Below are 13,486 nucleotides of genomic sequence, written 5' to 3'. Positions count from 1 at the left end.
CTTCCTTTAGTTAAACTTTTTAAAGAAGGGATGTTCCCAGTATGTTTAAAATCTGTTCAAACGTTTTGCTCCCAATAATATTATATTTTGTACTTTGGGTTAATTTTGCAGGAGACAGGACTGGTTGTAATGACAGACACTGTCAGTCTTAACCACCGGCAGAGTGATGGCATGTACACAGATGAAGCAGTCCCAGCTTTCCAGCCACATACAGGAACATTGATTGCTTCATCCCATACCAGAATTACTCCTCGGTAAGTTATCACACTCTCACACCCTGTAATGTCTATGAAAGAAACTTTGTAATATATTCTATCAGATGAAAAAATATAATAACAACTCCTTTATCTATATAGCATACATACGTTACCGGGTCCCAGCTCCGGCTTGCTTCGGGGGCTCCCTGCGTGTCCCAGCGCTTAGCCAGTCAGTGCGCTGTGGTGGGGCACTGGGGCTAAAGGTGGTGACCCCGCGGGGGTTTAGGGCGCTGACTTTGGCATACTAACAGTGGGACTGTCATCCTGCTGCGAGTATGTCATCCCATTGAAGTGAATGGGCGAACTCACAGCATAAAATACGCTGCAGATAGAGTACGTGTGAAAAGGACTTTTGTTTACTGGTTAAGATTTGTAATCTAATCCCTGAGCTAGCAACAAGGGGGAGGAGGGAGAAGAAACATGGGAGGGGAAGTCTAGAGAGAGAAAGATAAAGAAAGACCACTAAAAACAACTTGCAGAAGAGAAAGCTGCTAGAAGACTTATATTGTCCCTAGTTATAATTATCACACACATACACATAAAGGACAGCTTATCCTGAAAAGACAGGTACAGGGAACCCCTGCGAGCCCCCTTCATGGTGCGTAACTATTTTGTCATATTCTCCATTACAAGGCATCCTGTATGCCCCTCCCCCGACAGCCACTGGCCCACACCAAACCGCAACACCCCCCCCGGTTAGCCCTTGGCAGGGAATCATCGCCACCCTCCCCCCGGACAGCCACTGGATCGCAAATCCACTCCCCCCAAATAGACGCTGGCCTGCACCCCCTACCCAAAAGCTGCTGGCCCGCACCAGCATACACATGCCCGCACCCCCCACCCGACAGCCGTTGGCCCGCACCAGCATACACATATACTCAGCCAGCGCACCCACAGCAGTTCTGTTCTCCCGACTCCCAAACGCACAAGTGACGTAACTCAGGTGCTGTGGGAAATGAATGCTGGCCCCCCACCCCCCACCGGAATGACCTTTCCACAGGAATTTAAGATACAAGGACTAAAACAAAGCTAAGACTTCCTGTTCTGTCTAGGATCAGTAAAGGGCTGCTGGAAAGTGATCTATCTGAACAGCAGTTTAGTGAAAGGTGACACAACTAAATGGCAAAACCAAAAGCAACTTTGCTTCTCCTTTCAAGTGGAATGACCTTTCCACGGGTCTCAGAAATACTGAGCATGCTTGGGTCTGGAAATGTCCATGCCGTCTTTGTCCATAGGAGCCAGAAAATAGAAACTGGCAGGTTCCAGTATCTGACTAATTAGTATTGAGATGGGGAAGTAGGTGATCAGCATGGACCTGGTGATCACCACAGCAATGGAGTCAAATGAGTAATGCCTTTTTTAGTTCCCACATAAAAAAACTACTACTATAAATACTTTCCTGTGCATAGTGTCTACTGTGTATATGATATTCCTATAATAATAATTATGTATGGGAGGGGGGGGGTTGTGTTATTGTTTTTAACTTTTTATTTGATTTTCTTTTTAAGATTTGAGAAAAGGAAGAGGACCTTTTTTCCTGAAACCTGGATATGGCACTGCTTTAATGTCAGGTAATTGTCTCTTACTTTACAAATTGTCCTGCAGTATGGGTCAGAAATATCAGTCAGCATTTTTAGCTTGATGTTATGCTTCACACTTAGGAAGTATTAACCCCTTTATTTCAGCTATACAACCTGCTTCATACACAGTGGGTGTCTGCAGTATATAAGCGACCCCAGCCGATGTCAGTCATTTAACTATTTCAATGCCGCAATGTAAAGCGATTGCTGAATTTAAATGGCTAAATGACAGGTGCCATACCTGTCAGGAGTCCCACTGGCATAATGTGATTGTTTGGTGCCAATCGGTTACAACAACAGCCAAAGGCCTTTAATTTACCTCCATTAGTCTCATAACAACTTTGCTAATAAAGTCTGGCTCAGGAAGACTCTATTAGCAGACCCCCAATCTCACTGATCAATGCAATGTTAAAGCAAAATAATGATTGATTATGAAAGTTCCCCAAGGGGACTTAAAAAGCGTATAAAATAAAGTAAAATCTCCCATACAATTTCAAACTCCCCCCTCTTTTCACATTTTTCAAAGTAAAAAATGTAAACAAACATAAAAATAAGCATATCTGGCATTGCCACATGTGGAACTGTCCAATGTATTTAAATATAATGGTATTAATCCTGCAAAGTAAGCAGCATAAACAAAAATAAAAATACCACATGCTAGAATATCTAATTTTGGTCACATTATACATCAGAAAAATAACAAAAATAACAAAAATGATGGATCATGGTGCACAAAATAATCCCTAATACATCCCTATAGATGGAAGAATAAATAAAAGTTAAAGGGGTCAGAACAGAGCAATTTTAAAAATATTAATACCAAAATTTTCATTATTTTGAAAGTAGTAAAATGAAACAAAAGCTATATTGATTGGATATCGCTGTTATTACACTGACCCATAGAATACAGATAACGTCTCACTTGATCCAACAAATACTCTTTTTCAGTTTTGCTGTAAGAAAGTATAATTAGTCCCGGCAAATACAAGTTCTTATATGGCTCTGTTTATAAAAAAAAAACACTGTTTTTAAAAACACTAGAAGCAAAAAAATTTAACTCAAAAGTTAAAGTAAATCTGGTCAAAAAGTGGTTAAGAATGACAGATATTTATATTTAGCTTTTTCAAACAAATATTTTCTTATGTGTTGGTGTGGCACAACCTATTTATCATTGGGATCTTTGATAAGTTACAAGTAGAACATACCTCATATGTTTTTGTGAAATAAACTGTTACTTTGTTTATGTTGGTATCTCTGATTTTTTTTAAAATTCATAGTGATATAACTGGGGAGGGAGAATTGCACGTAGAAGTCCCAGACTCTATAACAACGTGGATAAGTGAAGCGATCGGTGTATCTGAAGAAACAGGATTGGGAGTGGCTAAAGCAACCAGTCTAAAGACAATGAAAGCATTTTTCATTGATTTTACATTGCCATACTTTGTGATAAGAGGAGAGCAGGTTAAGATTCCACTTACCGTTTACAATTACCTTCCGATGAATGTTGAGGTGAGACGTCTGTTATTTTCCACTGAATTCCATATTGATGTTAATGATTCCAATAGTTATTTTTTAATTGAAGTTATTGATTTTATTTACTAATAAACATGTTGCAGTTCAGTTGATAGATTATACAAGGGTGTCACACATACAATCCACTGTCAATATTAATTTACCATATTGTTTCTTTAACGAACGATGTTTCCTTCTAGGTACATATAAAGATCATGATAACGAAGGGTGTGAAATTTGTAGGATATCCTGGAAGACAGCATTTGATTCGGAAGCTATGTGTAGCTTCTGGAGAGACAAAACCCACATCAGCAGTGTTCTCATTTTCTGAATTAGGAACTGCAAACATTTCAGGTGATCCTATTATATTATAGTTCAGATTGTAAGACTAATGTAAAAGTTTGTCACTGTATGGCTATGTTCCCACAACATTTTTTCCTCTCCATTTTTATTTAAAAAAAAAACAAAAAAAACATGACGTCCATCATTTTGCAGTTTGGGCATCAGTCACTGCAATGACAGCTGTTTGTACATTATTCTACAGTCATGGCCAAAAGTTTTGAGAATGATACAAATCATAATTTTTACAAAGTCTACTGCTTCAGTTTTTAAAATGGCAATTTGCATATACTCCAGAATGTTATAAAGAATGATCAGCTTAACAGCAATTACTTGCAAAGTCAATATTTGTAACGCCCGGAGTAGTGGATCCACTGGACCGGCACCAGCGATGGCACAAACCTCACCAGGGAGCGGAGTCTAAGGGGCCGCTGGTTTTCACCAGAGCCCGCCGCAAGGCGGGATGGACTTGCTGCGGCAGGCGACCCCCAGGTCGCTACCCCTGGCTTGGTTGCTGGTGTCGGCAGGCGAGGCGTGGCAGGAGATGGCACAGGCAATAGTCTGCAGATGAGGGAGCACGTGACAGGCGGGACACAGGAACAGATGGAGTGACAGGGGAACAGGAACCAGGAACAGGGACTAGGGACCAGGTAACGGACAGGACTCAGGAACAGGGACTAGGGACCAGGTAACGGACAGGACACAGGAACAACAGGGAGCTGGGCCAAACGCTATGGGAAGCAAGTAGAGGCTCCAACACAGGGGACAGGGCATGCTGGGATTTATAGGGGAGTGATTGGTGCAACTACCAATTAGGAGCGCACTGCCCCTTTAAATCTGAGACAGCCGGCGCGCGCGCCCTAGGAGGCGGGGACGCGCGCGCCGGCCGGCACAGCGAGAGACAGGAGCGTGGAGAGGTGAGGCGCCCCCCGGGGCCGAACGTGTAGCAGCGCCGGGTCCCTGCACCGGGACCCCGGCAGCTGCATGAGATGGGGGGAGGTCGCGGCGGCGGCCCGGAGCATGGGACGCCGCCGCGGCCGTGACAGTACCCCCCCCCTTTGGCCTCCCCCTCTTTCTAACCTGCAGGAACCTTTTGATGAGATCTTGGTCCAGGATGTTAGCCTCGGGTTCCCAGGACCTCTCCTCAGGACCAAATCCTTTCCAGTCCACCAGGAAGAACCTTCTCCCTCTGACAGTCTTCATGGCCAGAATGTCCTTAACAGCGTAGACGTCGTCAGAGACGGCTTGAGGAGCAGAGAACGAAGATCTATCGGAGAACCGGTTCAGGACCACTGGTTTTAAGAGGGAAACATGGAAGGAGTTCGGAATCCGCATAGTGGGGGGTAGGCGGAGTTTGTAGGTGACAGGGTTGATGCGTCTTAGCACCGAGAAAGGACCGAGGAATCGAGGGCCCAACTTGTAGCTGGGGATCTTGAGTCTGACATATTTGGCCGAGAGCCAGACTTTGTCACCTGGGAGAAAATTCGTGGCAGGTCTCCTCTTCTTATCAGCCTGGTCCTTCATGCGTTCAGAGGCTTTGAGTAAGGACTGTCGAGTTTGTTCCCAGATCGATTGCAGGTCAGATAACAACTCCTCCACGGCTGGGACTTCAGAGGATGGAGAGAGAGGCAGAGGAGGACGAGGATGATGTCCGTAGACCACATAGAAAGGGGACTTGCCTGTGGAAGTCGAGTCCAAGTGGTTATAAGAGAATTCTGCCCATGGGAGTAGATCGGACCAGTTGTCTTGGCGGCTTGAAACAAAATGGCGTAGGTAGTTGCCCAGAATCTGATTGACTCTCTCCACTTGCCCGTTGGTTTGAGGATGATAGGCCGATGAGAAGTCCAGCTTCACTTGGAGTTGCGAGCATAGGGCACGCCAAAATTTAGAGACAAATTGAGAGCCTCGGTCGGACACAATGTGAAGAGGAAGACCATGCAGGCGAAAGATGTGTCGGAAGAACAACTGAGCCAGACGAGGAGCAGAGGGCAGACCAGGAAGGGCCACGAAGTGAGCCATTTTAGAAAAGCGGTCCGTCACCACCCAAATAACTGTATTGCCCGCAGATGGAGGTAGGTCAGTGATGAAATCCATCCCAATGTGGTGCCAGGGATGATCCGGGACTGGCAAGGGCAATAGTAGGCCGGCAGGTCTTAGACGGGGAGATTTATTCCTGGCACAGACTGCACAGGAAGCCACAAAATCCTTGACATCCTGGAGTAGATTGGGCCACCAGTAGTGACGGGAGATCAATTGCCCGGTCTTTTGGGCTCCTGGATGCCCGGCTACCAAAGAGGAATGCCCCCACTTCAAGATGCGTTTACGGAGTGCGGGGCGCACATAAGTCTTCCCGGGAGGCAGACTCTGCAGAGCAGAAGTGGCAACTGGTACTAGGCGGTCGGGAGGTATTATGTGACGAGGAGATTCCTCTTGCCCCATGACATCGGATGCTCGGGATAATGCATCAGCCTTTAGATTCTTCTCGGCTGGACGGAAGTGGATGGTATAGTTGAACCGAGAGAAGAAGAGGGACCACCGAGCCTGCCTGGGATTGAGGCGTTGAGCCGATTGGAGGTAGAGGAGGTTCTTGTGGTCCGTGTAGATGTTAACCGGGTGTTTAGCCCCCTCTAATAGATGACGCCACTCCTCCAGTGCCAACTTAATGGCCAGGAGTTCACGGTCCCCAATGGTATAGTTCCTCTCGGCAGGGGAGAAAGTCTTAGAGAAGAACCCACAGGTTCTGGTCTTGCCTGATGTGTCCCTTTGCGAGAGAACAGCTCCTGCGCCCACAGAAGAAGCATCGACCTCGAGAGAAAACGGCCTGGAGACATCCGGGCGGACTAGGGCAGGAGCGGAGGCAAAGGCAGACTTGAGGCTATTGAAGGCTTGTTCGGCCTCTGGAGGCCAACGTCTGGGGTCCGCCTTCTTTTTAGTGAGAGCCACAATGGGTGCGACCAGGGTAGAGAAGTGAGGGATGAATTGCCGGTAATAGTTGGCGAAGCCCAGGAAACGTTGGATAGCTCTAAGTCCCACCGGGCGTGGCCATTGAAGGACAGCTGTGAGCTTGGCTGGATCCATTTGTAGGCCCTGATCGGAGACGATATAGCCAAGAAATGGAAGACTGCGCTGATGGAAAACACACTTCTCAAGCTTGGCGTATAGATGATTGGCCCGTAGTCTTCGTAGAACCTGACGCACTTGTGCCACATGAGTCTGCTGGTCCGGGGAGAAGACCAAAATGTCGTCCAAATAAACAATGACGCAGACATAGAGGAGGTCTCGGAAGATATCGTTCACGAATTCCTGGAAGACCGCTGGGGCATTGCATAGGCCGAATGGCATGACCAGATATTCGTAGTGCCCATCCCTGGTGTTGAAAGCGGTCTTCCATTCGTCTCCCTTACGAATTCGGACCAAGTTATACGCTCCCCTGAGATCCAGCTTGGAGAAGATCTTTGCTCCACGAAGACGGTCGAATAGTTCCGGAATAAGCGGAAGAGGATAGCGGTTTTTAACGGTCACCTTATTTAAACCCCGATAGTCTATGCATGGGCGGAGGGAACCGTCCTTCTTCTGAACAAAGAAAAATCCGGCGCCAGCTGGAGACGTGGATTTGCGGATGAAGCCCTTTAGTAAGTTCTCCTGGATGTAGGAGGACATGGCCTCAGTCTCGGGCACAGAGAGAGGGTATACTCGACCACGTGGAGGAGAAGCCCCAGGAAGGAGGTCTATAGGGCAATCATAGGCCCGATGAGGTGGTAGTGAGTCCGCCTCCTTGGCCGAGAAAACATCGACAAAGTCTTGGTAGTCCTCCGGTAGCCCGGATAGAGGCTTGACACAAGCAGGTGACCTTGTAGAGCACTTGGGTTGAGGAGATCTCAGACACCGGTTATGACAGTCCTGACCCCAGCTGAGAACCTCCCCAGTTCTCCAGTCCAGCTTAGGGGTATGGATTTGCAGCCAAGGAAGCCCCAGCAGGAGGTTGGAAGAGGAATGGCGCAAGACATAGAAGGAGATCTTCTCCTGATGTAAGGCTCCCACCTGGAGGACTAGGGGTGCCGTCTGGCTGTACACCGCTTCGGTAAGAACCTCCCCCGTAACCGAAGAGATAGACCGGGGTTGGGCTAGCTGGATCACGGGTAGCCGCCATCTTTGGACCAACGAAGCAGAGATGAAACTGCCAGCAGAGCCAGAGTCGATGAGGGCAGTAGTCTGGAAAACTTGCCCAGAGGGTGTCTGGATGGAGACGGGCATAGTCAACCTTGGAGAGGTGGCATTCACACCTAGGGAGGCCTCTCCCACCGGACCTAGGTGCGGGCGTTTCCCGGACGCTGAGGGCGTTGGGGACATCTCTGCCGATAGTGATCCGCGCCACCGCAATAGAGGCAGAGATTCTGGTCCAGTCGACGGTTCCTCTCATCAGTCGTCAGGCGAACACGTTCCACCTGCATAGGAACCTCTGGAAGCGACTGGGACATAGGAGCAACAGGATTCTGGAACACCGGTGCCAGCCGAGGATGGCGACGGGGCAGACTCAGACGCCGTCCTTGCCGGACCTCCTCCTCTCTCTCGGAAAACCTGGTGTAGACTCTGGTAGCCAGTAGAATAAGATCGTTCAAGGAGGTAGGCAGATCCCGGGCAGCGAGCACATCCTTCACTTGGCTGGACAGGCCCTTTTTAAAGGTGGCAATCAGAGCGGCCTCATTCCAGTCTAGTTCCGCAGCCAGGGTGCGGAACTGGATGGCGTAGTCACCAACGGAGGAAGTCCCTTGGGATAAATTGAGGAGAGCAGTCTCAGCCGAAGACGCACGGGCAGGTTCCTCAAAGACAGAGTGGAACTCGTCCAGGAAGATTCGAAAATTGGCAGCAACCGGATCATTACGGTCCCATAGTGGCGTGGCCCAGGCCAGAGCTCTTCCCTCCAATAGGCTGATAATGAAAGCCACTTTAGAGCGCTCGGTGGCAAACTGACTGCTTAAAAGTTCGATGTACATAGTGCATTGGGTCAGGAACCCTCTGCACAACTTGGGGTCACCTCCATATTTACTTGGGAGAGCCAGTCGTAGTTTAGAAGAGGCTGCCGGAGGTGATGCCTGCTGAGCTGTGGTATGCTGTTGAACGGCTGCAGTCAGTTGTTGAATCAGCTGTGACTGTTGCTGAATCTGTTGAGCCTGTAGGGCGACCACTCGGGCTACCTCGCGGATATCAGGCACCTCGCCGGGATCCATGGTTGGAGCCTACTGTAACGCCCGGAGTAGTGGATCCACTGGACCGGCACCAGCGATGGCACAAACCTCACCAGGGAGCGGAGTCTAAGGGGCCGCTGGTTTTCACCAGAGCCCGCCGCAAGGCGGGATGGACTTGCTGCGGCAGGCGACCCCCAGGTCGCTACCCCTGGCTTGGTTGCTGGTGTCGGCAGGCGAGGCGTGGCAGGAGATGGCACAGGCAATAGTCTGCAGATGAGGGAGCACGTGACAGGCGGGACACAGGAACAGATGGAGTGACAGGGGAACAGGAACCAGGAACAGGGACTAGGGACCAGGTAACGGACAGGACTCAGGAACAGGGACTAGGGACCAGGTAACGGACAGGACACAGGAACAACAGGGAGCTGGGCCAAACGCTATGGGAAGCAAGTAGAGGCTCCAACACAGGGGACAGGGCATGCTGGGATTTATAGGGGAGTGATTGGTGCAACTACCAATTAGGAGCGCACTGCCCCTTTAAATCTGAGACAGCCGGCGCGCGCGCGCCCTAGGAGGCGGGGACGCGCGCGCCGGCCGGCACAGCGAGAGACAGGAGCGTGGAGAGGTGAGGCGCCCCCCGGGGCCGAACGTGTAGCAGCGCCGGGTCCCTGCACCGGGACCCCGGCAGCTGCATGAGATGGGGGGAGGTCGCGGCGGCGGCCCGGAGCATGGGACGCCGCCGCGGCCGTGACAATATTTGCCTAGAAAATGAACTTTATCCCACAAAACACATTTCGACATCATTGCAGCCCTGCCGTAAAAGGACCAGCTAACATCGTTTCAGTGATTGCTCCATTAACACAGGTGTGGGTGTTGATGAGGACAGGGCTGGAGATCAATCTGTCATGATTAAGTAAGAATGACACCACTGGACACTTTAAAAGGAGGCTGGTGCTTGGCTTCATTGTTTCTCTTCTGTTAACCATGGTTATCGCTAAAGAACCGTCATCATTGCACTGACAAAAATGCCCTAACAGGGAAGAGTATCGCAGCTAGAAAGATTGCACCTCAGTCAACAATCTATTGCATCATCAAGAACTTCAAGGAGAGAGGTTCTATTGTTGCCAAAAAGGCTCCAGGGCGCCCAAGAAAGACCAGCAAGTGCCAGGACCATCTCTTAAAAGTGTTATAGCTGCAGGATCGGGCTACCAGCAGTGCAGAGCTTGCTCAGGAATGGCAGCAGGCAGGTATGAGTGCATCTGCACGCACTATAAGCCGGAGACTCTTGGAGCAAGGCCTGGTCTCAAGGAGGGCAGCAAAGAAGCCACTTCTCTCCAGAAAAACCATCATGGACAGACTGATATTCTGCAAAAGTTACAGGGAGTGGACTGCTGAGGACTGGGGTAAAGTCATTTTCCCTGATGAATCCCCTTTCCGATTGTTTGGGACATCTGGAAAACAGCTTGTTCGGAGAAGACGAGGTGAGCGCTACCACCAGTCTTGTCTCATGCCAACTGTAAAGCATCCTGAATCCATTCATGTGTGGGGTTGCTTTTCAGCCAAGAGAATCGGCTCTCTCACAGTCTTGCCTTAATGTGAAAATATAATATTTGTGTCAATCTACAAACCTTTGGCCATGACTGTAGTTTAGGGTCCATGTACACTGAAAGATTATCTGACAGATTATCTGCCAAAGATTCAAAGCCAAAGCCAGAAACAGACTATAAACAGAGAGATTAGGTCATAAAGGAAAGCCTGAGATTTCTCCTCTTTTCAAATTTATTCCTCGCTTTGGCTTCAAATCTTTGGCAGATAATCTTTCTATGTACATTGGACATTCTCTTGAAAAAAAAATGCAAACTATAAATAAAATACTTAAAAACACTTACAATGGCATAGTTCGTCCAATTTTGCTTGTAATTCAAATATTTAGGCAGCGTTATTTTTGATGGGGATTAGTGGAAACCCTCCTAATGCTGAACTGCAATGCCAGTCTTAGGTCATGTGGTCATGTTAAATAGTTGCACTGTTCCTAGGGGTATCATTTGGGGGAATAAATAAAAACTGCCTAACAGTAAAGGAGGGGGGGGGGGTGAGCAGGAAGAGCAGGCAAGCAGCCCCTGCAGTTTAGAGACTGTCTAAATGCACTGAGGCAGGGGTCTGATCATTTGAATGAGCTGTCAGTGTTCACTCTATAATACATTACAGCACTGATTATGTGCTGTAATGTATTATAGAGGTACCTACAAAAGTTACAGTTAAACACACACACAAATAAATAAATACATACATACATAAATAAATAAACAAACAAATAAGTTAAATAAATAAATAAATACATATACACATTCCCCACCCCCTTTATAAATGATCCCCTATGAATAAAATACACATACTTGGTATCGCTGCGTCCGTAATGACCCCATCTATTAACCCCTTACATTAATTATCCCACCCGATTAACGCCGTAAAAAAACGAATACATTTTTTTTTGTTAATCCCTCCCCTTAAAAAATATAGAATCAAAACGTCACATGTACCCAAAAGGTGTACCACTAAAAACGTCAGCTTATGCCTCACATAACTCCATTGTCGAAAAAATAAAAATATTGCTGCTCTTACAATTTGCAAGACACAAATAGTGTTTGTAGTATAAATGTCATAAACTATAACAAAAGCTATATAAAATGGATATCACTGTAATCGTACCGACCTGAAAAATAACGACAACATGTCATATGTTACGTATAGTAAATGGCGTACACAAAATTATGAAAAATAGCTGCTAAATTGTGTTTTTTATTCATACCTCCTCATAAAAAATGTAATAAAAATGATCAGGGTGTCACTTGTCCACCAGAATGGTACCGATGGAAACGTCAACTTGTCTTATACAAATATTTTGGCACAGCAAGGCCTCTGTGACATGGTATAATGGCTAAAAAAAACCTGAAATTAAAAAAAGGCCCCAAAATTCCCCAGGCCTCTGTCATGCCTGTGGCCTGTGGTTGGGTCAGGTGACTCACTGTGGCCACATATGGGGGGTTTCTAGAAGCATTTGAAAAAGCGGACTAAATATTAAGTTCCATTTCTCAGTTAGTATTTACTGTATTAGAGGAAAAAATGTCTTAAGATGGAATATCTGCCAAAATTTCTCCTTCAACCTGCTTAAATTTCTATGAAACACCTAAAGGGTAAATAAACTTATGAAATGTTACTTTGAATACTTTGAGGGGTGCAGTTTTTACAGTAAAGAGATTTAAGGGGATAACTAACATACAGGCTCCACAAATCCACTTCAGAACTGAACTGGTCCTTAATAAAATCAGAATTTGAAATTTTCCTGAAAATGTGAAAAATCGCTGTAAAATTTCGAAGCCCTCTAACATCCTAACAACTAAAAGGACATTCACCAAACAACATCACCATAAAGAAGACATGTTGTAGATGTTGCATTAATAATTAGTTCATGTGGCATGACTATTTTTCTTAGAACAAGAGAATTTTGAATATAAAGAAACGTAAATTTTTGAAAGCTTTTGTGCAAATGTGTTTTTTACAAAAAAAACTACTGAATGTATCAACTAAAGTATATCACAAACATAACGAGGAATATGTCACGAAAAAACTCAGAATAACCACGATAATTAGAATCTTTGCAGAGTTATCACTACATAAAGAGAGACAGGTCAGATTTGAAAAATAGGCCCTGGGCATTAAGACCAAAACAGGCTGCAGAGGCAAGGGGTTAAACATCTGGATTACACATCTTTTGATACACTAAGTAGCAATTTAGTATTATGGCTAACACAATATGTTATTTAATAATTCTCAGCTAGAGGTCTGGCATATGCAGGAATTAACTGTCTTGGAGAAGGAAGCGTTAGTCTTAAGAACACCAAATATTCAGAAGATGTATACGGTGAGAGGAAATCCCCATCTGGGGTTGATTTTGTCCGAAGAAGTGTGGTTGTTGAGGTGAGCTTCTTGTTTCTTGTTTACTATTTATAACTTTCAGAATGTAATTTCTTTTTGCGCAGTTGTATATTTTGTTGTAAATTAATTAAGTTAAATTAAGTTTGTAATTTGTATCTTATTATTAGCAGATGGTGGCCACTTTTAAGGCCACTTTAATGGCAACATTTTGGTCTTTATTAAGGCTGGAAACACACACAGCAGTTTTTGTGCCAAAATTAGAAGTGGATCCAACAGGAAGAAAAAAACGCAGTGCATTTCTAGTTTAACATCAGTATAAACAAAGGCCAGAAGGGGAATAAACAGAGAAAAGTATAATGGAAATGACTATCCCTATTAGGACCCACTCCTGGTTTTGGCTTTCAATACTTGATGAGTCTCTAAGGCCTCCATTTCCTCCCCCCCCCCCCCCCCCGATTGTGTACAGTACACAGGAGAGCTTATTCCTTCTTCCCAGGGCACCGCAGGTGACTTTTATAACTGTTTTAAAATGGTTCTTTCATTACTTTTCACTGGTATTTAGTAAACTGTCCAAACCTGAATGCTTGGCATTTGACTACCGGTGGCTTGAGAAGTTGCATCCAATTTCTCCAGGCAGTGGAAGTCAAATGTAAAGCGCTTGGGTTCGGCCAATTTG

The 13,486-nt window shown here is 46.3% G+C and overlaps 1 protein-coding gene across 2 annotated transcripts in view; it reads left to right on the top strand.

The window, feature by feature from the left end:
* The window catches only part of CPAMD8 (C3 and PZP like alpha-2-macroglobulin domain containing 8), a 131,672-nt gene that overhangs the window by 79,067 nt on the left and 39,119 nt on the right, over nt 1-13,486 (top strand). For both annotated transcript variants that reach the window (XM_069962282.1, XM_069962281.1), the window contains exons 18-22: nt 112-254; nt 1,766-1,828; nt 3,115-3,346; nt 3,550-3,703; nt 12,710-12,852. In XM_069962282.1, the coding sequence (XP_069818383.1) occupies nt 112-254; nt 1,766-1,828; nt 3,115-3,346; nt 3,550-3,703; nt 12,710-12,852 (735 nt within the window). The remainder of the gene's footprint in view (nt 1-111; nt 255-1,765; nt 1,829-3,114; nt 3,347-3,549; nt 3,704-12,709; nt 12,853-13,486) is intronic.

This window comes from Dendropsophus ebraccatus, chromosome 3 (genome assembly GCF_027789765.1).
Source record: "Dendropsophus ebraccatus isolate aDenEbr1 chromosome 3, aDenEbr1.pat, whole genome shotgun sequence".
In the NCBI taxonomy this organism is placed as follows: domain Eukaryota; kingdom Metazoa; phylum Chordata; class Amphibia; order Anura; family Hylidae; genus Dendropsophus; species Dendropsophus ebraccatus.
Note: the sequence above shows the minus strand (reverse complement) of the source record. Positions and strands in the feature narration are given on the sequence as shown.